Source organism: Opisthocomus hoazin, chromosome 26 (assembly GCF_030867145.1).
Source record: "Opisthocomus hoazin isolate bOpiHoa1 chromosome 26, bOpiHoa1.hap1, whole genome shotgun sequence".
Lineage (NCBI taxonomy): Eukaryota > Metazoa > Chordata > Aves > Opisthocomiformes > Opisthocomidae > Opisthocomus > Opisthocomus hoazin.
In genome coordinates, this window is record NC_134439.1 from 6,766,387 (window position 1) to 6,790,209 (window position 23,823).

Consider the following 23,823-nt stretch of genomic DNA (forward strand, 5'->3'; position numbering starts at 1 on the left):
GCTTGTCCCCCGCCAAGGACGGGGACCCCCGGCTGCGGGCTGGCCCCCCACCCAGCACCCGTCCCCTTGCTATTGCCCTGCGTGGCACTGGTGGCACTGGTGGCACTGGTGCTGGGTGCCTGGGCCGCCCCAGCCCTGCTCGCCCCCCGGGGAGGCTTTCGGGGTGCCCCTGCCCTGGGCGGGGGGACGCGCTGGGTGGCAGCGCCCGGTGCTGGCAGGGTGACAGCGGGGAGCCGGGCGTCCCTTGCCCTGTGCCGGCTCCCGAGGGGACCTTGGGGACGACGGACGAGGCCCCGCGGGGTGCCCCCTCCCCGCCGCGTTTCCGCTGGCCGGGCCGCGGCCGCCTGCACCCCGAGATAGGGGACGGGGCGAAGGCAGGCGGGAGGAGCGCGGTGGGCGCAGGCGGTTGTGCCGCTTCCGCCATGGCCGTGTCCCCCCGAGCCCCGGCCGTGTCCCCCGCTGGCACTGACCCCCCGCACCCCCACACCCCAGGTTGTGGGGACGGGGGGGCCCTTCCCGTGTCCCCCGCCCCCAGCTGCGTCCCCCCAGATAAGCGGGGGACACGCCGGGCTGGGCCGGGGCTGCGGCCGCGTTCCGGGCTGGCGATGGCGGGTGCTGCCGCCCTGCTCCGGGCCCTGGGGCTCCTCGGGGGGCTGCGCTGGACCCCCGCCCTGCGGCTCCTCCAGGACCCCCCCGCCGTCTACGAGGGACCCCCCGGCAGCTATTTCGGCTTCGCCCTGGATTTTCACACCACCGAGGGCGGGTAGGGAGACACCGGGGGGGGCTGGGGCAGGGCTCGGCACCCATGTGTGCCCCCCCCCAACACCCCCTGCGCCCACCCCAGGCCCAGCGTGGCGGTGGGCGCACCCCGCGCCAACACCTCCCAGCCCGGCGTGACCCAGCCCGGCGCCGTCTTCCTCTGCTCCTGGCCCCCCGGCGAGACCCCCTGCCACCCCCTCCCCATCGACGCCGCGGGTGCGTGGGGGCCGTGGGGCGATGGGTGGGCGCGGCGGGGAGCACCCACCGGCACAGTCCCCCTCTCCCATGTCCACAGGGGACGAGACGGAGACACGCGGCACCCTGAGGTTCCACACCTACAAATCTCACCAGTGGCTCGGGGCGTCCGTCACCAGCTGGGACGGCAAACTGGTGGTGGGTGCAGCGGCGGGTGGGTGGGCACCCTCGGGCGGCGGGCACCCACCCGGTCCCCGTCCCCGTCCCCAGGCCTGCGCCCCGCTGCAGCACTGGAACGCCGTGGACCGGCAGCACGAGGCTTTCCGCACCCCGACGGGCGCCTGCTTCGTGGGTGACGCCGCGCTGCGCCGCGTCGCGTGGTTCTCGCCGTGCCGCAGCCAGCTCATGGCCAGCACCTACCGCGACAGCCACTACGGTGAGGGCGGGCGGTGGGCTGGCGGGTGCCCCCCACTCTTGGCCGCTCTGACCCTGCCCTGCGCCCGCAGCCTATGACATGCGCTACTGCGAGATCGGCTTCAGCGCGGCCGTCGCCCCGGTGAGAGGGGGGGGCTCGGGGTGCTCGGGGGGGGGCCCGGGGGTGCCCACGGGGATGCAGAGGGTGTAGCTGGGATGGTACCTGGGTGTGGGTGTCGGGCTGGGGGTGCCAGCGGTGGGGATGCTGGAATGGGGATGCCAGGGCGGGCGGTGCTGGGTTGGAAGATGCTTGGGTGGGGGAGAACTGGGTGGTGGATGCTTGGGTGGGGGATGCTGGGGTGGAGGATACTGGGTGGGAGATGCTGGGGTGGGGGATAACTGGGTGGCAGATGCTGGGGTGGGGGATACTGGGTGGGAGATGCTGGGGTGGGGGATAACTGGGTGGCAGATGCTGGGGTGGGGGATACTGGGTGGGAGATGCTGGGGTGGGGGATAACTGGGTGGCAGATGCTGGGGTGGGGGATACTGGGTGGGAGATGCTGGGGTGGGGGATAACTGGGTGGCAGATGCTGGGGTGGGGGATACTGGGTGGGAGATGCTGGGGTGGGGGATAACTGGGTGGGAGATGCTGGGGTGGGGGATACTGGGTGGGAGATGCTGGGGTGGGGGATAACTGGGTGGGAGATGCTGGGGTGGCGATGCCAGGGTAGGAGATGCCAGAGAGAGGGATGCTGAGGTGGGGGATGCTTAGGTGGGGGAGAACTGAGAGATGCTTGGGTGGGGGATACTGGGTGGGAGATGCTTGGGTGGGAGATGCTGGGTGGGGGATGCCAGGGTGGGAGATGCTTGGGTGGGAGATGCTGGGATGGAGATGCCAGGGTGGGAAATGCCAGGGAGGAGGATGCTTGGATAGGGGATGCTTGGGGGGGGATAACTGGGTGGGAGATTTTTGGGTGGGAGATGTTTGTGTGGGGATGCCAGGGTGGGAAATGCCAGGGAGGGGGATGCTTGGGTGGGGGGAGATGCTCGAGTGGGGGGTGCTTGGGTGGGGGGTGCTTGGGTGGGGTGGGAGATGCCAGGGAGGGGGATGCTGAGGTGGGGGATAACTGGGTGGGAGATGCCAGGGAGGGGGATGCTGAGGTGGGGGATAACTGGGTGGGAGCTGCCAGGGAGGGGGATGCTGAGGTGGGGATGCCAGGAGGGGGTCCCCCAGGGTGGACGCTGACGCCAGCTCACCCGGCAGGACGGCACGCTGGTGCTGGGTGCCCCCGGCGGGTACTACTTCATGGGTGAGTGCTGCCGCCGGGCACTGCCGCCCGGGCCGGCTGGTCCCGGGACACCGACCTCTGGGTGGGCACGGCAGGAGGAGGGCACCCAGGATGGGGCACCCCTGGACGTGCCACCCTCAGCGGCACGGGCAGCCCGAGGTGGGTGCCAGCGGGTGCCCTGTCAGCGCTGACGCCCGCCCCGCTGTCCCCCAGGGCTCCTGTACGTGGTGGAGGTGGATGCCATCCTCACCCGCTTCCATGGCACGTCCCTGCTGTGGCCGGGGCGCCCGGGGCGTCCCACGGAGGAGCAGATGTCCACGGACTACGACGATGGGTACCGGGGTGAGCGGTGGGCGTGGGGCAGCCCGGCCCCGTAGCCGGCTCGTGCCAGGGCACGGCGGGCGTCACCGGTGCCCGTCTCCCTGCAGGGTACTCGGTGGCCGTGGGCGAGTTCGATGGCGATCCCGAAACCAAAGGTAGGGCCAGGCGGGCGTGGGGGCCCGGGCACCCCTGAGTTCTGGGGTGCCCCCCCCTCCCAAGGGCTCTTTGACACGGGTTGTGCCAGCTCAGGAGTCCTATCCATCCCTGTGCCCCCACGCCCACCCCCGTGCCCCCATGCCCACCCCCGTGCCCCCATGCCCACCCCAGCACCAGAGGTATCCCCATGCCCCGATGCCCATCCTCATGCCCCCATGCCCACCCCAATGCCAGGGGTATCCCCGTGCCCCCATGCCCACCCCAGTACCAGGCTTATCCCTGTGCTCCCATGCCCATCCCCGTGTCCCCATGCCCATCCCTGTGCCCCCATGCCCACCCCAGTGCTGGGGGTATCCCTGTGCCCCCATGCCCATCCCCGTGCCCCCATGCCCACCCCAGTGCTGGGGGTATCCCTGTGCCCCCATGCCCATCCCCGTGCCCCCATGCCCATCCCTGTGCCCCATGCCCACCCCAGCACCAGGTTTATCCCCGTGCCCCCATGCCCACCCCAGTGCCAGGGGTATCCCTGTGCCCCCATGCCCATCCCCGTGCCCCCATGCCCACCCCGACGCCACGGCGGGGTCACTCAGGGCTCTCGCCCCCCACAGAGTACGTGGTGGGGGTCCCCAACAAGAGCAACACGAGGGGTGAGGTGAGTGGTGCCGCTGCCCGGCTGGGAGGGGGTGCCCGGCGGTGGGGACACCGCTGCGGCCGGGCACCCCGGGGTGGCACCGCGGGGCCGGGGCCTGAGGCTGCTCTGGGCAGGTGGAGATCTTCAGCGTGAGGAGGACCCTGCTCCGGCTGCGGGGCATCGCCAGCGAGCAGGTGCCCCCCGCACCCCCCGGCACCCCCCCCGGCACCCCCACTGCCCCCCTGACCCCACCGCCCCCTTCCCACACCCCACGGCTCCCCGCTGCCACCCTGCCCATCGCCCCGTCACCCCCCACTCCCGGCTGTCCCCCCAGCGCTCCCCAGCCCCCCTGCACCCCCACCCCATGGCTCCCCAGTACCCGCCGCATCCCCCCCACCCCGGTGCCACCCCCCCACCCTGCCCCTTCCCAGGTGGCATCGTACTTCGGGCACACGGTGGCAGTGGCCGACGTCAACGGGGACGGGTGAGAGCCGGGACTGTGTGTGTCCCCCCCACCCCGGGGCCACCCTAGGGTGCTGCCCCCCGCCTGGCGCACCCCTGGGACCCGGGGACGCTGACCCCCGCGCCGGGCGCAGGCGGGACGACGTGCTGGTGGGTGCCCCCCTCTACATGGCCCGGCGCGGCGAGGTGGGACGCCTCTACCTCTACCTGGGCGGGGGGCAGCGGCCCCTCACCCGGCCCCCCCAGACCCTGACGGGCACCCACCCCTACGGCCGCTTCGCCGCCGCCATCGCCAGCCTCGGGGACCTGGACAAGGACGGCTACGGGGGTAACACCGGCCTGGCGTGGGGTGGGGGGCAGGGGGCTGTGCCAGGGGACCGCCACCCTCCGGTGCCCACCTCAACCCTTGGGGAAACTGAGGCAGGGGCAGCCGGGCGGGTGGCGGTGCCGGGGTGGGGAGCCCGGTGGGTTCTCACGTCCCCTCGGTCCCCAGACGTGGCGGTGGGTGCCCCGCTGGGTGGGGACGGTGGCAGCGGGCAGGTCCTCATCTTCCGCGGGCAGAGCGAGGGGTTGACGCCGGTGCCCACCCAGCGCCTCGACAGCCCCTTCCCCGGCCCGGCCGCCTTCGGCTTCGCCCTGCGCGGTGCCACTGACCTGGACGGCAACGGCTACCCGGGTAGGGCCCTGTCACCCGGCCACCGCCGTGCCACCGCCGTGCCACCCCGCTGCCACCACCCCGTCACCCACCCCCTGCTTGTCCCCGCAGATCTGCTGGTGGGGGCTTACGGGGCGGCCAAGGTGGCCGTGTACCGGTGAGTGCCCGTCCCGCGGTGGCACAGCCCGGGGGGTCCCTACTGCTGTCCCCTGTCCCCTCAGCTCTGTCCCCTCTCCCAGGGGACAGCCCGTGGTGGTGGCCCGGGCCCAGCTGAGCGTCCCCGACGGGCTGCACCCCGAGGTCCTGGACTGCGTCCTGCCCGAATCCGGCACCCGCGTCAGCTGGTGAGCCCCGGGGTGGGGACACCGCGGTGGGGACACCACTGCGGGGACACCGCCGGCGTGGGGACAGCGCCCGGGGACAGCGACAGGTCCCTGAGCACCCCCGGGTGCTGTCCCCCTCGCAGCTTCCCCGTGGTGCTGTGCGTCAGCGTGACGGGCCAGCACATCCCCCCCAGCATCCGTGAGTGCCAGCGGCACCGGGGAGGGGGACAAGTGGCACTGCTGGGGTGTCACCAGGGTGTCACCCCGTGTCCCCCCGCCCGCTGTGCCCCCAGAGCTGGACGCCGAGCTGCAGCTGGACCGGCTGAAGCCGCGGCTGTCGCGGAGGGTCCTGCTGCTGCGGGGCCACCAGCCGTCCTGGCGCGGGGCGCTGGCGCTGGCCCCGGGGTCACCCCCCCTCTGCCACAACCTCACCGCCTACCTGCGGGTATGGGGGGGACGGGGGGACGGGGGGTCCCCGGCCCCGGGAGGGGGGGGACAGGCCTGGGGACAGTGACATCACCAGCCAGGGTGGGGACAGGGATGGGGACAGTGACATCGGTGGCCAGGATGGGGACAGGGATGGGGACAGTGGGATCCCCAGTCCCAGGAGGGTGGGGGACAGGGTCAGGGACAATGGCATTGCTGTCTGGGATGGGGACAGGGATGGGGACAGCGGCATCTCCAGCTGGGATGGGGACAAGGATGGAGACAGGTGTCCCTGGCCGGGATGGGGACAGGGATGGGGACGATGTCGTCCTCAGCCCCAGGAGGGTGGGGGAACAGGGATGGGGACAGTGGCATCGCTGGCCGGGATGGGGACAGGGGTGGGGACAGGGATGGGGACAGCGGGGTGCGGGGTGCTCAGCGGGGTGCTCTGCCCGCGGGTGTCCCCAGGACGAGTCGGACTTCAGGGACAAGCTGAGCCCGGTGGCCCTGAGCCTGGGCCTGGCGCTGCCCGGGGGGGCCGCGGGGCTGGTGCTCTACGGGGACACCCTGGTGCAGGCGCAGGTACGGGGGGACGCGGCCGCGCTGGGGACACCGCCGAGGCCACCCGGGCTGGGCACGTCCCCACGGCTGGGCAGGGGCTCGCGGGGGCACCCCCAGCTCGGGGCACCTGCTGCCACCCCCGTCCCCTGTCCCCAGTGTCCCCAACCCCTCCCTGGCTCCTGCCCTCCCCGCTGTCCCCGGGATGTCCCCCCCGTACCCTCCGCTGTCCCTGCTCCCTCCTCGGGTGGGGCCTCCAGTGCCCCCCACCATCCCCAGTCACCCCCCTGAGATGTCCCTTCTGTACCCTCCACTGTCCCCAGTCCCTCCCTGGGTTGTCACCCCAGTACCCCCCACCGTCCCCAGTCAGTCCCCTAGGACATCCCCCCAGTACTCCCCACTGTCCCCAGTCACTCCCTGGGATGTCCCCTCTGTACCCCTCTCTGTCCCCAGTCACCCTCCAGGACATTCCCCCAGTATTCTCCGCTGTCCCCTGTCCCTCCCTGGGATGTCCCCCCAGTACCCCCCACCATCCCCAGTCACCCCCCTGGGATGTCCCTTCTGTACCCTCCACTGTCCCCAGTCCCTCCCTGGGATGTCCCCCCAGTACTCCCCACTGTCCCCAGTCCCTCCCTGGGATGTCCCCTCTGTGCCCCCCACTGTCCCCAGCATCCCTCAGGATGTCCCCTCTGTCCCCAATCCCTCCCCAGGATGTCCCCCCAGTACCCCCAGCTGTCCCCACCGTCCCCCTGTCCCCCCCTTGTCCCCCCCCAGACCCACATCGTACTGGAGGACTGCGGCGAGGACAACCTCTGCGTCCCCGACCTGCGCCTGGCCGCCGACACGTGAGCGCTGGGCTGGGCGCGGGTGGGCGCCCGGCGTCGCCCCGGGGTGCCAGCCCTGTCCCCGTGTCCCCGCGTCCCCAGGCCCAGCCGGCGGCTGCTGGTGGGCGCCGAGGCCGCCCTGTCCCTGCGCGCCCGCGCCAGCAACGCGGGCGAAGGCGCCTTCGAGGCCGAGCTCTGGGTGCAGCTGCCCCCCGGCACCCACTACCAGGCCGCCCGCAGCAGCGTCCCGGTGGGTGCCCGGCTCGGGGGAGGGGGGGGGCGACGGGGGGTCCGGGAGGTGTCACCGCAGGAGTCCCCATCCCGCAGGGACAGGAGAAGCCGAGCTGCAACCCCAGGAAGGAGAACGGGAGCCGCGGGGTGCTCTGCGAGCTGGGGAACCCCATGAAAGCGGGTGCCCAGGTGAGGGGGGGGGTTCCCCCCCGGGTGTGGTCCCCCCCTGAGCCCATCACCCTGGTGTCGGGGCTGGGGGGTGGTGGTGGGTGACCCCCCCCTCCCGCTGCCCCCCAGATCGCCGTGGACCTGGAGCTGAGCGTGTCCGGGCTGGAGGACGCAGGCGACGCCGTCACCTTCCAGCTCCAGCTGCGGAGGTGACACCGTGCCACCCCCCCGGCCCCCCACCCACCTGGGGCTCGGTGGCCCCGACGCGTCCCCAAAACTCACCGCGTCGCGTCCCCGCAGCAAGAACAGCCCCCGCCCCGCCAACGCGTCCGTGACGGTGCCCGTGGAGGTGCAGGCGGTGATGGAGCTGCGAGGGTGAGCGGCTGGGGGTCACTGGGGACCGGGGGGGGGGGGGGGGACACGGGGGGACACTGACCCCCCCTCTGCTGCCAGCACCTCCCTGCCCGCCGCCACGGTGCTGCCCGCGAGCTGGCGCGGGGCGGAGGGCAGCCGGCGGCTGGAGGACCACGGCGTCAAGGTGGAGCACGTCTACCAGGTAGGGAGCTGCACCCATGGGTGCTCGGGGTGGGGGGGGTCCGTCCCCGCCGACCCCTCCCCGGCGTCACCGCTGCGCCCTCCCGCAGCTCCACAACAAGGGTCCCGGCACCGTCAGCGGGGTCACCCTGCGCCTCGCCGTCCCCCACCGGCTGGGCGGCCGCATCCTGCTCTACCTGCTGGAGCTGGGCACCGAGGGGGGCACGGCCTGCGCCCCCCCGCCCGCCCTCAACCCCCAGCAGGTAGGGTGCTGCCCGCGGACCACCGGGCGATGGGTGGGTGCCAAGGCGGTGCCCCCCCCACACCTCCATCTCCTCCCAGCTGGAGATCCCCCGGCCCACGGGCGCAGCCCCCCGAAACGGCACCCACCGCCGGGAGCGCCGGGCGGCGGAGGACCCCCCGGGAGCCGGGCTGGAGGACCCCATCCCCGTGGTGAGCGGGGGGGTCCCGCAGCCCCCGACGGGTGCGGGTTGGGGTGGGGAGGGGGGGTTTTCCCCCCAGGGTTGGGGGTCGGGGTGACGCCCGCCGTGTCGCGCAGGACTGCGGCAGCGCCGCGTGCGTGGCCATCGCCTGCCGCGTGCCCAGCCTGGCCAAGGACCAGCGGGCGCTGGTGAGCGTCCGCGCCCTGCTCTGGATGGAGACCCTGCAGCAGGTACCCGCCCCGGGGGGCCACCGCGTCCCCGGGGGGTCCCCACCGTGTCCCCCCCCGCCCAGCGGGACCTGGGGACCCGTGGAGAGGAGCCGCGGGGACGCTGGGTGCGGGGTCACGGGCGCCGTGTTGGCTGCCAGCACCCCGGACGCCGCGTCGCCACGCGTCCCTCTGCGTCCCCACGTGTCCCCATGTCTGTCCCCACGTGTCCCCACGTCCGTCCCCAGGAGGAACACCTCCTCAAGCAGTTCCTCATCCAGTCCCGAGCCTGGTTCAACACCTCGGCCATGCCCTACCGCCTCCGGCCCCGCGTCCTGCCCGCCGGCGAGGCCACGGTAGGGCGGCCGCGGGCGGCGGGGACGCGGGGACAGGTCGTGGCGTGGCGGTGTCACCCACCTGTCCCTCCGCAGGCCGTCACCCAGGTGATGCGCGCCAGCCCCGGGGGCGAGGGGGCCGTGCCGGTGTGGTGGGTGGTGGTGGGGGTCCTCGCCGGGCTCCTGCTCCTCACCCTCCTCATCCTCCTCCTGTGGAAGGTGAGTGGGCGGGGCCGGGGAGGCTGCGGGTGCCGGTGACACCGGTGACACCCCGCCGTGGGGCTGGGACTTTGGTGGCACTGGAGGCACCCATGAAGTGGGGGACCCAGCCCTGGGGGGTGGGGGGCAGCACCTGGAGTGATGCTGTGGGGTCCCGTGGGGTGATGCTGTGGGTCCCGTGGGGCGATGCCGTGGGGTCCCGTGGGGCGATGCTGTGGGGTCCCTGGGGACTGACGCTGTGGGGTCCCATGGGGTGATGCCGTGGGGTCCCCGGGGTGGGCTGTCACCCCGTCCCCCTTCCAGATGGGTTTCTTCAAGCGGACGCGGCCGCCCAGCCCGGAGGACGGGCAGGAGCCGGTGCCAGGCCAGGCCCCGGAGACGGGGGGTGCCCAGGGCTAGCGGGGTGCCCTGGGGCCCCCCTGCGCCCCCACCCCACAGTGTGTCCCCCAGCCCAGCCCCCGTGTCCCCACACCCCTGGGTGCCGGAAGGGCCCAGCACCCCCGTCCCAAGCCCCATCACACCCCTGGGTGTCGGGGGGTCCCAGCACCCCTGTCCCAAACCCCTGTCCCAGCCCCCTGTCACCACACCCCTGGGTGTCGGGGGGACCCAGAACCCCACCGCTGCCCCTGGACAATAAATCTCTGCCTGGCACCATGGTGGTCCCCATGCGGTGACATGGGGGTGCCCCCACCCAGGACCTTGCGCCACGGGGGGGGCTCTGGGAGGGGACAGGACAGACACGGGGGTGAATAGGGACAGGGGGTGCCTTTTGGGGACCCCCGTGTGCCTTCTGGGGTGCCCCAGGGGCCCGTGTGCCTCTGCGCAGGCTCTGGCGGGTGGGTGCTGGGGGGGCAGAAAGTGGGGGTCGGGGGGGGGGCTGGTACTGGGTGGGTGCCAGGGCGGGGGGGGGAGGTGGTGGCGGTGCTGGGGGTCGGTATCAGGGTGGTTGGTGCCGGGGGGGTGCAGAGCTGGGGTGGTACTGGGTGGTACTGGGGTGTCAGATCCGCCCGGGGTGCTGGGGGGGGGGATGGGGCATCAGGGCTGGGGGGCTGCTGGGGTACCCCGGGGGGGTGGTGCCAGGGTGGCGGTGCCAGTATGGTGGGATGGGTGCTGGTACGGGGAGCCGGGGCCAGTCCCAATGCTGGGGGCTTGGTGGTGATACTGGGTGTCGGTGCCGGGTACTGGCGCCAGTGCTGGGAGGCTGGTGTGCTACTGGGGGCCGGTACTGGGACCAGTGCCAGGATGCTGGTGTGGTACTGGGAGTGAGTCCTGGGATGCCGGTACCGGTAGCGGGGGTCAGTGCCGGGACGCTGGTGCGGTACCAGGGCTGATGGCAGTCCCGGTGCTGGTCCTGGTGTCAGTCCCGGGGGGCCGGTGCGGGGCCGGGGCCTGGTCCCGGTGGTCCGGGATGATGCCGGGGTCAATCCCAGGTCCGGTGTGGTGCCGGGGCCCAGTGCCGGGGGGCCCAGGTGGTCCCAGGGTCAACCCCGGGGGACCGTTGCGGTGCGGGGGTGGGAGCCGGGGGCCCGGGTCGGTGCCGGTCTCAGTCCCGGGGCCTGGTACGGTGCCGGGGCCCGGTGCCGGGGTCCGGTGCGGTGCCGGGGGTAGGGGCCGGGGGCCCGGGGGCCCGGGTCGGTGCCGGTCTCAGTCCCGGGGGTCCGGGGATGGTCCCAGGGTCAGTCCCGGGGCTCGGGTCAGTGCCCGGGTCGGGGTCTAGGGGCGTGTCCAGGGGCGGGGGCCGGGCTCTGGGGGCGTGTCCGGGGGCGGTGCCGACGCCGGGGCATGTCCGGGGGCGGGGTCTGGGGGCGTGTCCGGGGGGGGTCTGGGGGCGTGTCCGTGGGCGGGGTCTGGGGGCGTGTCTGGGGGGCGTGTCCGGGGGCGTGGCCCGCGGCGCGCGCGGCCGTGCCCGGCGGCTCCGGCAGGTGGAGCCCGGCGCGCGGCGCGGCACGGCGCGGGGCGGGGCGGCCATGGCGGGGTAGCGGCGCGGAGCGACCATGCGGCCCGGCCGGGGGCTGCCGGTACCGGTACCGCCGCCGGTGCTGCCGCTGCTGCCGCTGCTGCTGCTGCTGCTGGCGGGCGGGCGGCGGGCGCGGGGCGCGGCGGAGCCGGGAGCGCACGGTGAGAGCGGCCTTTGTGTGCGGGGTAGGCGGGGGAGCCCCCGCCCCGGCCCCTCCATCCCCCCCCCGCCCCGCCCCGCCTGCCCGAACCCCCCCCCACGCCGGGGACGGACTCCCCCGTGCCCGCCCCCCCGGCCGTCTGTCCCCCCCACCCCCTCCCCGGTCCGTCCATCCATCCCCGGTTCTGTCTGTGTGTCTGTGTGCCCCCCCCCGGTCTGTCCGTCCGTCCCCGGTTCTGTCTGTGTGTCTGTGTGCCCCCCCCCCCGGTCCGTCCGTCTGTCCCCGGTTCTGTCTGTGTGCCCCCCCCGGTCTGTCCGTCCGTCCCCGGTTCTGTCTGTGTGTCTGTGTGTGTGCCCCCCCCGGTTGTCTGTCCGTGCCCAGCTCTATGTCTGTGCCCCCCCCCGCCCCCCCCCGGCTGTCCATCCATCCCCGGTTCTGTCTGTATGTCTGTGCCCCCCCCCTCCCGCGTCTGTCCGTCCGTCTCCCCCCTCCCCGGGCCACCGGCGGGCGTAGGGTACTGGGGGGGGGGGGGGGGGGGCCTGGACAGTGCCAGGGGGTGCGACGGGGTGGGTGGGGGCCGTGGGCAGAGCTTGAGGGTGGCGAGAGGGAGGGGGTGGTGTCGGGATGGGGTGTAGGAGGGTGGGTGGGGGTCCTGGGCAGCGCCAGGGGGTGCAGCGTAATGGGTGGGGGGGTCTTGGTCAGAGCCTGCGCGACGTGGTGGGTGGGGGTCCCAGGCCATGGGGTGCAGGATGATGGGTGGGGGTCCTGGGTCATGCCAGGGGATGCACCGTGGTGGGTGGGGGTCACAGGCCATGGGGTGTAGGATGGTGGGTGGGGGTCCTGGACAGCACCAGGGGGTGCAGGAGGGTGGGTGGGGGTCCCAGGCCAGGGAGTACCGGAGGGAGGGGGGCTGGGTGGAGGTCTTGGGCAGCACCTGGGGGTGCGGGATGGTGGGGGGCTGTCCTGGGCAGGGTGCGGGGGCCATGCCGTGGCAGGGGTCTCTCCCGGCAGGCAGGGTGGGCCTTGGGGTGCAGCGCACCACTTCGGGGTCCCCGTGGCTCCCCCTGACCCCCCCACCCTCCCCCCAAACCCTCCTGGCAGTGCCCGGAGGAGCTGTGCTGGGGGGTGAGGCGGGGGGCAGTGGGGCGAGGGGGGTCCCTCACCCTGGCTGGTGTCACCCGTCCCCGTGGGGTGGCAGCGGTGGGGGGGGCGCAGGGCCGGACGCCTGGGTCCCGCTCCCACCCCAGGGCCTAGCACCCCCCGCCCACCCATCGTGGAGCTGTGGGGTCATACTGGGAGGCACTGGGAAGCCGGCGGGGTGCCAGCGTGGCTCGCAGTGGCCGTGCCACCGGCTGAGGACCCCTTGGCCATGGGAGGGGGGCTTGTGCCCATGGGAGCAGAGAGAGGGGAGCGGTGCTGGGGGGTGGCACCCTGGCCCCCCCCCGTCCGGAGGACACCGGGGTGGCCGTTGGTGCCAGCTGTCCCTCGGCAGCTGCGGGTGGCCGGCATGCGGCTGCGGGGACATTCCTACCCCCGGGTGCCGGCTGTCCCCGGTATCTGGGGGGACACCCCCCAGTGTCCCCCCCCCCCCCATGGCCGACACCCCCCAGCCCATCCCAAAGCAGCTGCTGCAAATTCCTCCCCTCGCCCATTGCCACATCTGGGCAGCGTCAGGGCGGGGAGGGGGGGGGGGTCCCAGGGGCGCGGGGGCTTTTGGGGGGCAGGATGCTGCCGGGGGGGGACGCGGGGTCCCGAAAGCGCCCGGGGCCGTGGGATGAAGGAGGTCGTTGCCAGGGTGACGGCGCCCGAGCCGGGCCGGCTGCCAAGGGCTGCGGGCTCATGCGCAGGACGGTGCCGGCACGGGGGGGCCGGGGGCACGGGGGGTGTGGGGGCACGGCGGGTTTGGGGTCCCCCCGCCAGCTGTGCCCATCCCGGCCCCGCGTCGGGGACTGGGGTGGGGGGGCCTGTCCCTGGGCTGCCGGTGGGGCCCGCTGGGGTGCAGACCCCCCGAACTCGTGACGCGTGTGAGCTGCACCCGGAGGGCGAATGGCCCTGCCTGGCCCCGCGCGGGGGATTTTGGGAGGGACGCGACCGGGTGCGCCCACCCGCGTGGGTGCAGCACCTTGGGGCAATAACCCCCATCCACCCACTGCAGGGGGGCTCAGGGGTGATGCCTGCACCCCCAGGACGATGCCCGCTGTCCTGCTGGGACGGTGCCTGGCGTCCTGCTTGGCTGGTGCCCATCAAGGTGCCTGCTGCCCTGCTGGGATGGGACCTGCGACCCTACTGGGATAGTGCCCATGACCCTCTGGGATGGGTCCCACCGCCTGCCGGGATGGTGCCCATGAGCTGCTGAGGTGGTGGCCATGACCCGTGAGGGTGGGTCCCACCATTCTGCTGATATGGGTCCCACCTCCTGCTGGGATGGTGCCCATGACCTGCCAGGATGGTGCCAATGACCTGCTGGGATGGTGGCCGTGACCCATGAGGATGGGTCCCACCACCTGCTGGGATGGTGCCCATGAGCTGTGAGCTGCTGGGGTGGTGGCCATGACCCATGAGGGTGGGTCCCACCATTCTGCTGATATGGGTCCCACCACCTGCCAGGATGGTGCTCATGACTGATGAGGATGGGTCCCACCACCCTGCCGGGCTGGTGGCAGTGACCCATGAGGGTGGGTCCCACCATTCTGCTGATATGGGTCCCACCACCCTGCTGGGATGGTGGCTGTGACCCATGAGGATAGGTCCCACCATTCTGCTGATATGGGTCCCACCACCTGCCAGGATGGTGCTCATGACTGATGAGGATGGGTCCCACCACCCTGCCGGGATGGTGGCTGTGACCCATGAGGATGGGTCCCACCATTCTGCTGATATGGGTCCCACCATTCTGCTGGGATGGTGCCCATGACCTGCTGGGATGGTGCTCATGACCTGCTGGAGTGGTGGCCGTGACCAATAAGGGTGGGTCCCACCATTCTGCTGGGGTGGTGGCCATGACCACCAGGGTGGGTCTTACCATTCTGCTGAGATGGGTCCCACCACCTGCTGGGATGGTGCCCATGACCTACTGGGATGGGTTCCCCCATTCTGCTGAGATGGGTCCCACTACCTGCAGGGAAGGTGGCTGTGACCCACCAGGATGGGTCCCGCCATCCTGCCAAGATGATTCCCCCACCCCATGGGGGTACCCATTGGCATGGGGGGTGCCCCGTGCCCACGTGTCGCCCGTCTCCCCGCAGAGGTGCTGCTGAAGGTGCAGGTGTACGAGAGCGGGACGCTGGCCCCGCTGGCCCAGGCCACCCTGGAGGTCTTCGGCAACCGGAGCTCGCTGGCGGCCGGCACCACCGACCACGAGGGCGCCGGTGTCCTGCCCCTGCCCTACCGCCTGGGCACCTGGGTGCTCGTCACCGCCGCCCGCCGCGGCTACGTCACCGCCTCCGTCCCCTGGCGCGTCAACAAGCTGCCGCGTGAGTCGCCGGGGCCCCCCGCCCGTGTCGGGGACCCCTGCCCCTTACTGGGGCGCTCTGAGCCCTTGTAGGGGATCCCAACCCCTTACTGGGGTATTCTGAGTCCTTACTGGGGGACCCCAACCCCTTACTGGGGGGCTCTGAGCCCTTATGGGAGGGCCTATCCCTTTACTGGGGCATTCTGAGTCCTTACTGGGGGACCCCAACCCCTTACTGGGGGGCTCTGAGCCCTTATGGGAGGGCCCATCCCTTTAGTGGGGGGCTCTGACCCCTTATCTGGGGACCCCAACCCCTTATTGGGGGACCCCAACCCCTGACTGGGGGACCCTGAGCCCTTAGTGGGGGACCCCAGCACCTTTCTGGGGGACCCCAAACCCTGACTGGGGCACCCTGAGCCCTGATAGGGGATCCCAACCCCTTACTGGGGGGCTCTGAGCCCTTATTGGGGGACCCCAACCCCTTACTGGGGGACCCTGATTCCTTATAGGGAGCCCCTTACCACTTACTGGGGGCTCTGACCCTTATGGGGGGGGGTAACTCCTTGCTGGGGAGCTCTGAGCCCTTATAGGGGACCCCAACCCCTTACTGGGGGGCTCTGAGTCCTTATAGGGGACCCCAACTCCTTACTGGGGCACCCTGAGCCCTTACTGGGGGACCCTGAGCCCTTGTAGGGGATCCCAACCCCTTACTGGGGGGCTGTGACCATTATAGGGGGGGGTAACACCTTACTGGGAGGCTCTGAGTCCTTATAGGGGACCCCAACCCCTTGAAGGGGGGCTCAGCCCTTATGGGGGACCCCAACCCCTTACTGGGGGCTCTGAACACTTACGGGGCACCCCAACCCTTTACTGGGGACCCCTGGTACCTTCACATGCAGGGCCCCCAGTCCCTTCCTGGGGAACCCCAACCCGTTACTGGGGGGCTCTGTGCCCTCTGGGGGGGCCCTGAGCCTTCACTGTGGGAGTCGGTTCCTTAGGGGGGACCCCGATCTCTGACAGGGGCCCTGGCCCCTTACTGGGGGATCTGGTCCCTTACTGGGGGTCTCAGTCCCTTATGGGGGGCCCCAAGCCCCTAATGGGGTGCCTCATTCCTCCCTTACTGGGGGGCTCTGATCTCCTACTGGGGATCCCAGTCCCTTACTGGGACCCTGGTCCCTTCCTGGGGACCTCAGTTGCTTACTGGGAACCTCAGACCCTTACTGGGAACCCTGGTCCCTTACTGGGACCCCAGTCCTTTCCTGAGACCCCGGTCCCTTCCTGGGGACCTCAATCACTTACTGGGAACCCCAGTCCCTTACTGGGACCCCAGTCCTTTCCTGAGCCCCCAGTCCCTTCCTGGGGACCCCAAAAGAGGGGTGTTGGGGGGGTCCAGCCCCTTCGGGAGGGGTTGGCGATGGCCCAGTGACCCTGGAGTCCCCCCGTCCCGGGGTGGGGGGGCACCCTGGGCTGGGCGCCAGCCGTGTCCCCGGGGCCATGGCGGGGCGGGGGGGGGGGGGGGGCGTCGATGGGGTCACCTTGCTGGGGGGTGGCAGACGTGGGAGTGGGCAGCGGGGGGGCGTGCGGGGATGGGGGGGCGGGAGTGGGGGTGCAGGGGGGTGCTGCGGGTTTGGGGGGTGCAAGGACTAGGGGGGTACAAGGGTCAGGGTGGGCGAGGAGGGGGTGCAGGGGGGGCAAGGATTGGGGTGCGGGGGGGTGCAAGGGTTGGGGTGTGTAAGGAGGGGGTGCAGGGGAGGGCAAGGATGGGGTACAGGGGGTGCGAGGATGGGGTGCGGGGGGCGCAAGGGTCAGAGGTGCAAGGATTGGGGTGTGCAAGGATGGGGTGCAGGGGGGTGCAAGGATTGGGGTGCGGGGGGTGCAAGGGTCAGAGTGGGCAAGGAGGGGGTGCAGGGGGGTGCAAGGGGCAGGGTGGGCAAGGAGGGGGTGCAGGGGGGTGCAAGGATGGGGTGCAGGGGGGTGCAAGGGTCAGGGTGGGCAAGGAGGGGGTGCAGGGGGGTGCAAGGATGGGGTGCAGGGGGGTGCAAGGGTCAGGGTGGGCAAGGATGGGGTGCGGGGGGTGCAAGGATTGGGGTGGGCAAGGATGGGGTGCGGGGAGGTGCAAGGATGGGGTGCGGGGAGGCGCAAGGGTCAGGGGTGCAAGGATAGGGGTGTAGGGGGGTGCAAGGGTCAGGGTGGGCAAGGAGGGGGTGCAGGGGGGTGCAAGGATTGGGGTGGGCAAGGATGGGGTGCGGGGGGGTGCAAGGATGGGGTGCGGGGGGGCGCAAGGGTCAGGGTGGGCAAGGATGGGGTGCGGGGGGGTGCAAGGATGGGGTGCAGGGGGGTGCAAGGGTCAGGGTGGGCAAGGAGGGCGTGCAGGGGGGTGCAAGGATTGGGGTGCGGGGGGTGCAAGGGTTGGGGTGCAGGGGGGTGTAAGGATGGGGTGCAGGAGATGCAAGGATTGGGGTGTGCAAGGATGGGGTGCAGGGGGGTGCAAGGATGGGGTGCAGGGGGGTGCAAGTATTGGGGTGCCTGGGCCATGCACGGGCTGGGGACCTGCGTGGCTGAGCCAGGCCTGGGCTGTGCGGGGGGGGGGGGCGGGGGGGTGCAGCGGGTGCCCCTGCCCTGCCTGCCGCCTGCCCCCCCCCCCTCCATTTGTCCCCATCCCCCCCGTCCATCCCACCCATGCTGCCCTACCCCCCCTGCATCCCCATCAGGCTCCCCCCCCCCCCTCCTCCCCCCCAGCCTGGGGGACCGGGGGGGGGTGTGTCTGTATTTTTGGGTTCCCCCCCATCACACACCCCCCCCCCCCCCCCAGTCTACGCCTCCCTCAGCCTCCACCTGCTCCCCGAGCGCCCCGCCACCCTCATCCTCTACGAGGACCTGGTCCAGATCCTGCTGGGGTCCCCAGGTGAGCGGGGGGGACGGGGGGGGCCACCGCAAGGAGGGGGGGCAGGGGGTGCAAGGAGGGGGTGCGGGGGGGTGCAAGGGCTGGGGTGTGCATGGATGGGGTGCAGGGGGTGCAAGGAGGGGGTGTGGGGGGGTGCAAAGATGGGGATGCGGGGGGCTTGCAAGGAGGGGGTGTGCATGGATGGGGGTGCAGGGGGTGCGAGGATTGGGGTGCGGGGGGTTGCAAGGATTGGGGTGGGGGGTGCAAGGGGTGGGGGGTGGGGGGTGCAAGGGTTGAGGTGTGCAAGGATTGGGGTGTGCGAGGGGGGTGCAAGAATTGGGGTGCATGGGGGTGCAAGGGCTGCGGTGTGCAAGGATGGGGTGCGGGGGGGGGTGCAAAGATTGGGGTGTGCAAAGGTGGTGCTGCCCCCCACCCCGTCCCCGTCCCCCCCAGGTGCCCGGGGGCAGCCGTGGGCGCAGTTCCCGCGGCGGGCAGCCCGCTTGCCCCGCAGCTCGACCTACGGCCAGCTCGCCGCGTCCCTCACCGCGGCCACCGGTCCCGGCTTGGCCAGCGCCTTCCCTGCCTTCCTGGGGACCGAGCAGGACGGCAGCGGTACGGAGCGGGGGGACGCCGGGGGGCTGGGGTGGGGGTCACCCCTGAGGTCACCCCCCGTACAGACATCGCCGCCGCTTGGCCGTGAGCCAGCAGCGTGCCCTGGGTGCCCAGAAGGGCAACGGGATCCTGGGGTGCATCACGAGGAGGGTGGGCAGCAGGGCGAGGGAGGTTCTCCTCCCTCTCTACTCTGCCCTAGTGAGGCCCCATCTGCAGTGCTGGGTCCAGTGCTGGGCTCCCCAGTTCAAGAAAGATGAGGAGCTACTGGAGAGAGCCCAGCGGAGGGCTGCGAGGATGGTGAGGGGACTGGAGCATCTCTCCTGCGAGGAGAGGCTGAGGGAGCTGGGCTTGTTCAGCCTGGAGAAGAGAAGGCTGAGAGGGGACCTTAGAAATGGCTCTAAATATCTGCAGGGTGGGGGTCAGGAGGACGGGGCCAGACTCTTTCCAGTGGTGCCCAGCAACAGGACAAGGGGCAACGGGCACAAACTGGAGCAGAGGAAGCTCCAGCTGAACCCGAGGAAGAACTTCTTCCCTCTGAGGGTGCCGGAGCCCTGGCCCAGGCTGCCCAGGGAGGCTGTGGAGTCTCCTTCTCTGGAGATGTTCCAGCCCCGCCTGGCCGCGGTGCTGTGCCCCCTGCTCTGGGTGACCCTGCTTGGGCAGGGGGTTGGGCTGGGGGACCCCCAGAGGGCCCTGCCAGCCCCCACCATTCTGTGGTTCTGTGATTGTCCCCGCAGCCAATGCCACCTGGCTGGAGCTGGTCCCCGTGGCGGCTCTCAGCGTCCAGCTCTTCGCCGGCAACGGGAGCGAGGTGCCGCTGGCCGGCCCTGTCCATCTGTCCGTCCCGCTGGCCCCCGACGCCGCGCCCGCTGCCGCCAGCCTGCCGGCCTGGAGGTTTGACCCCAAGAGCGGTGAGCGTGGGGTGACGGGTGGTGGGGGGTGGCTCGGCTCCCCGGCCCGGGATGGCGGCGGCGGGGGTGATGAGTTTGGGGGGTCTCAGCCCGCCGCGTCTCGCTGCAGGGCTGTGGGTGCGCAACGGGACGGGGCTGATCCGGAGGGAAGGGCGGCAGCGCTACTGGACCTTCGTCTCCTCCCAGTTGGGATACTGGGCAGCGGCTCTGCCCGCTCCCAGCACGGGTAGGGTGATGCCCAGGGGTGCCCCCGGCCCGGGGTCCCACGTGGGGATGGGGGGGGGGGGGCAGCACCCCGCGGTGGATGAGGGGGATGGGTGTGGGGGTGAAGGACACCCACCCGTGGGGGGCTCTCATGGGGGGTGGGGGGTGAAGGACACCCACCCGTGGGGGGCTCTCATGGGGGGTGGGGGGTGAAGGACACCCATCCGTGGGGGGCTCTCATGGGGGGTGGGGGGTGAAGGACACCCACCCGTGGGGGGCTCTTATGGGGGGTGGGGGGTGAAGGACACCCACCCGTGGGGGGCTCTCATGGGGGGTGGGGGGTGAAGGACACCCACCCGTGGGGGGCTCTTATGGGGGGTGGGGGGTGAAGGACACCCACCCGTGGGGGGCTCTCATGGGGGGTGGGGGGTGAAGGACACCCACCCGTGGGGGGCTGGAGGGTGCAGCACTTGGGGTGCTCTCATGGTGGGGGGGTGGGGGGGTGGGTGAAGGACACCCACTGTGGGGTGTTGGTGGGTGCAGCCCCTGGGGGGGGGGGCTCTTATGGTGGGTGGGGGCTATGAAGGACACCCATCCCATGGGGTGCTCTTGGTGGGGGTTGTGTTGTGGCTGAAGGACACCCACCCATGGGGTGCTGGTGGGTGCAGCCCTCGGGGTGCTCTTGGGGTGGAGGGGGGTGCCCGTGCCCCTCCCGACCCCGCTGCCCCCCAGGGCTGGTGGCCATGGCGGCGGGCATGACGGACATCACCACCTACCACACCATCTTCCTCCTCACCATCCTGGGCGCGCTGGCCCTGCTCGTCCTCATCCTCCTCTGCCTCCTCATCTACTACTGCAGGTCAGCACCCCCCCCCCCCAAGCACCCCCGGGGTCCCCACCACAGCCTGGGGGGGGGTACATCACCCGCCTGGCACCCCTGGGGGCCCTGCAGCAGGAGGGGGGGCAGCCAGCCCCCCCCCTCTTGGCACCCCTGGATGTCCTATGGCTGGCTCGGGGGGGGGGGGGGGGTACTGCCTGCCTGGCCCCCCCCTTCTCTTCTCCCCCCCCCATCCTGTAGCTGCCTATGGGAAGGGGGCACCACCCTCCTGGCACCCCTGGGCACCCTATACCTGGCTTGGGGGGGGGGGGTGGTGCACCACCTCCTGGCACCCCTGAGTGCCCTATAGCTGCTGTGGGGGGGCCACCACCCCCTGCCCCCCACCCCGGCTGCCCTATAGCTGCTTTGGGGGGGGTGGGCAGCACTCCCCAGCACCCCTGGGTGCCCTACAGCTGCTTGGGGGGGCTACCACCCCCCTCCCCCCCTACTCCAGGTGCCCTATAGCTGGCTTTGGGGGGGCCAGCACCCCCTGCCTCCACCCTGGGTGCCCTACAGCTGCTTGGGGGGGCTACCACCCCCTCCCCCCCCACTCCAGGTGCCCTATAGCTGGCTTTGAGGAGTGGGGGGGACACCACTGCCCAGCACCCCTGGGTGCCCTATAGCTGCTTGGGGGGGGCCAGCACCCCCTGCCCCCCCCCAACTGCCCTGTAGCTGGCTGGAGCCCCCTCCCCTAGCACCCTGCAGCAGGTGAGGGGTGCCGGCAGGGTGGGGGGGGCCCCAGCCCCCCCCCAGGGTGACCCCGGGCTGTGTCCCCGCAGGCGCCGGTGCCTGAAGCCGCGGGCGCAGCACCGCAAGCCGCCGCTGCCAGGGCCGCTGGACGCCGGGCGCCGGGACCAGGCCACCTGGGTGTCCCAGCTGGACCTGCTCTGCGCTGGGAGCCACCTGGAGACGGCGTCCTCGGGGGGGGACACCGACCTCCCCACCCCCGGCGTGGCCCCCCCGACCCGGGAGCTCCCCACCGTCCACCCGGACTTCTTCCCACCGCCGGCTCCCCCAGCCCAGCTCCGCGCCGGCCCCCGCACCCCCCGCCGGCACCCTGGCCCCCCCGGACCCCCACCAGCACCCTGGCCCCCCGCCGCCACCAGCCCCCCGCCCCGGAGGACTATGGGCGCCCGGGCGAAGCCTTCGGCCTCAGGGCCGCCCGCTCGGTGGACGGGCTGCAGCCGGCGGACGAGCCCCCCCGGGGGACCCCCCGCTTTCCCCCCCCGGCCCCCCTCGCCCCCGCTGTTTCCCCGTTACGGGGGGCAGCAAGCGGAGCACCCGCTGCCCGAGCCCCCCCCGCGCCCTGCCTTCGCTGGCCCCCCCCGGGCCCCCTCCTCCTCTGCGGCCCCCTGGACCGGGGCGGGGGGCCGGAGGACGTCTACCGGGGCGTGATGCCCACCCTCCTCATCCCCGCCCGGTACATGCGCCTGGCCCCCGGCGAGCCGGAGGGACCCCCCGAAAGCGAGGGGGGACCCGGTTCGACGGCGGCCGCCCCCCCGCCCCCCCCCAGCCTCCGGACAAGCGTTCGAGGAAGGGGAAAATTGGGGAGGGGGTCGTGCCCCCCACCCGGTCAGCGGCTCGGTGGCCATCCCGGTGCTGCTGGACGGGTCGGCGGTGGCCCAGCTCAACGGGGAGCTGCAGGCGCTGGCGGGGCAGCAGCTCTTAGAGCTGGGGGGGTCTTTGGGGGGCCCCCCCCCGCCCCGCGCCTGGTTCGTCTCCCTGGACGGCCGTTCTTCCCAGGTCCGCCATTCCTACATCGATCTGCAGGGCGGCGAGAGGGGCTCCGGCCCCGCGCCCCCCCCCGCGCCCCCCGAGGGCTGGGGGAGCCGGGGGGGGGAGGACTCGGGGGCCCGGCCCCCCCTCGCCGCCGCCTCCCCCGAGGACAGCTCGCTGGCCCCCTTGCTGGAGGCGGGGGGCGGGGGGGCGGCGGGGGGGGGGGCAGCGGGCGCAGCAGTGCCAGCGAAGCCCCCCGCGACTCCCTGACCAGCCCCGAGGAGGAGGAGGCCCTGGCCGAGGGGGGGGGACGAAGGGGGCGACCGCAAGAGCCCCTGGCAGAAGCGGGAGGAGCGGCCGCTGATGGTCTTCAACGTCAAGTGAGTTGGGGGAAGGGGCGCTGGGTGGGGGGGGGGGGGACCCCCGGGGGGTGGGTGTGTGTGGGGGGAGTGTGGGTTGGAGTGTGGGGAGGGGTACAGTGCTACAGGCATCCTGTCCTGCCATCGTCCCAGGCCCCCACCACACCATGGTGCCACCACCACCATCCCACCCAGCCGCCATCCCATCGACCCACCACACCATCCCAGCCCACCACCACATCATCCATCCACCATCATCCCATCCCACCATCATCCCATCCCATCCCACCACCATCCCATCCAGCTGCCATCCCAGCCCACCACACCATGGTGCCACCACCACCATCCCACCCAGCCACCAGCCCAGCCCACCACATCATCCATCCACCATCATCCCATCCCAGCACCATCCCATCCCATCACCACCCCATCCACCCAATACCACATCCCTCCACCATCCCATCCCACTGTCGCACCATCCGACCATCATCCCATCCAGCCGCCATCCCAGCCCACCACCACACCATGGTGCCACCACCCTCCCATCATCCCATCCCGCTGCCATCCCATCAGCCACCATCCCATCCCACCATCATCCCATCCGGCTGCCATCCCAGCCCACTGTCATCCCAACCAACCACCATCCCATCCCACCACACCATCCCATCCTGCCACCATCCTCCCATCATCCCAGCCCACCAGTATCATCCCAACCTACCACCACCCCACCATCCTGCCCCACCACTGTCATCCCCACCCACCACACTGCCGTCCTATCGTGCCACCGTCCTGTTCCATCACCACCCCATCCAGCCACCATCTCGTCCCACCACCAATGCATCCTGCCACCAGTGTCCCATCCAGCCACCATCCCATCCCACCCCACCACTCATCCTGTCCCACCACTGTCCCCTCTCACCACTGTCCATCCCATTCCCATCCCCATCCCTGTCCCCTTCCCCATCTCCATCCCATCCCCATCCCTGTCCTCATCCTGTCCCCACCCCCAGCTGTCCCCATCCCATCCCATCCCCATCCCAACCTGTCCCCATCCCCATGTTTGTCCCCATCCCCTCCCCACTGGGCCCTGCCAGGGATGGGGGCAGGGGGACAAGCCCCAGGTCACCTCTGTTCCTCTGCCTGGGACCCCCCCCCCCCCCCCCCCCCCCGGTGCCACCATGCTCTGCTCCCTGGGGTCCTGCTGCCTTCTGTGTGTCCCCCCCTCCATGTCCCCCCCCAGCAGGATATCTCCCGTCCCCTCCCTGTCTTTTGGGGGGGGCGAGGGGGGGAGAACTGCATACCCCCCCCCTTGTTCCCCGAATCCTGAGGCTCGCCCCACTTGTGTCCCTGCAGGACAGGGGGGGCCGGCAGTACCCCCCCCCGGACCAGCGGGGCCTCCAAGCTGCCATAGGAGCCAGGGGGGACCCCCTGTCCCCCCCCCAGCCTCGTGTCCCCCCCCCGGCTTTGGATTTTAATCGTGTTTCTACGCGTTTTCTACGTGGTGAGGATGAAGAGGGGCCAGCGGGGGACATTGGAGGACCCCCCA

At 72.0% G+C, this 23,823-nt stretch overlaps 2 protein-coding genes across 4 annotated transcripts; both read left to right on the forward strand.

Annotated features, from left to right (window-relative positions):
* Positions 1-594: 594 nt before the first annotated feature.
* On the forward strand, positions 595-9,618 carry ITGA2B (integrin subunit alpha 2b). Of its 3 annotated transcripts, XM_075443609.1 has the most exons (30): positions 595-763; positions 845-975; positions 1,055-1,152; positions 1,225-1,390; positions 1,461-1,510; positions 2,633-2,678; positions 2,871-2,999; positions 3,086-3,133; positions 3,743-3,786; positions 3,900-3,959; positions 4,197-4,249; positions 4,362-4,555; positions 4,721-4,903; positions 4,994-5,039; positions 5,122-5,226; positions 5,349-5,404; positions 5,499-5,650; positions 6,100-6,213; positions 6,964-7,034; positions 7,116-7,263; positions 7,341-7,433; positions 7,542-7,621; positions 7,713-7,787; positions 7,866-7,968; positions 8,057-8,209; positions 8,289-8,399; positions 8,506-8,619; positions 8,844-8,951; positions 9,027-9,149; positions 9,453-9,618. In XM_075443609.1, the coding sequence occupies exons 1-30, from the start codon at positions 606-608 to the stop codon at positions 9,546-9,548; spliced, it is 3,108 nt and encodes a 1,035-aa protein (XP_075299724.1). In that variant the 5' UTR covers positions 595-605; the 3' UTR covers positions 9,549-9,618. The 3 variants fall into 3 exon arrangements, with proteins under 3 accessions (XP_075299724.1, XP_075299722.1, XP_075299723.1); XM_075443607.1 differs by having other exon boundaries at positions 8,844-9,149; XM_075443608.1 differs by having other exon boundaries at positions 7,722-7,787; positions 8,844-9,149.
* Positions 9,619-11,115: 1,497 nt separating this feature from the next.
* Positions 11,116-23,790, forward strand: FAM171A2 (family with sequence similarity 171 member A2). The gene is given in 15 exon segments (XM_075443610.1): positions 11,116-11,267; positions 14,512-14,739; positions 17,530-17,622; positions 18,055-18,213; positions 18,948-19,121; positions 19,231-19,347; positions 20,058-20,184; positions 20,982-21,243; positions 21,246-21,413; positions 21,415-21,522; positions 21,525-21,716; positions 21,718-22,134; positions 22,137-22,219; positions 22,221-22,298; positions 23,631-23,790. Coding segments are annotated over 15 exon segments (2,388 nt in total). The 5' UTR covers positions 11,116-11,143; the 3' UTR covers positions 23,689-23,790.
* The last annotated feature ends 33 nt before the right edge of the window (positions 23,791-23,823 follow it).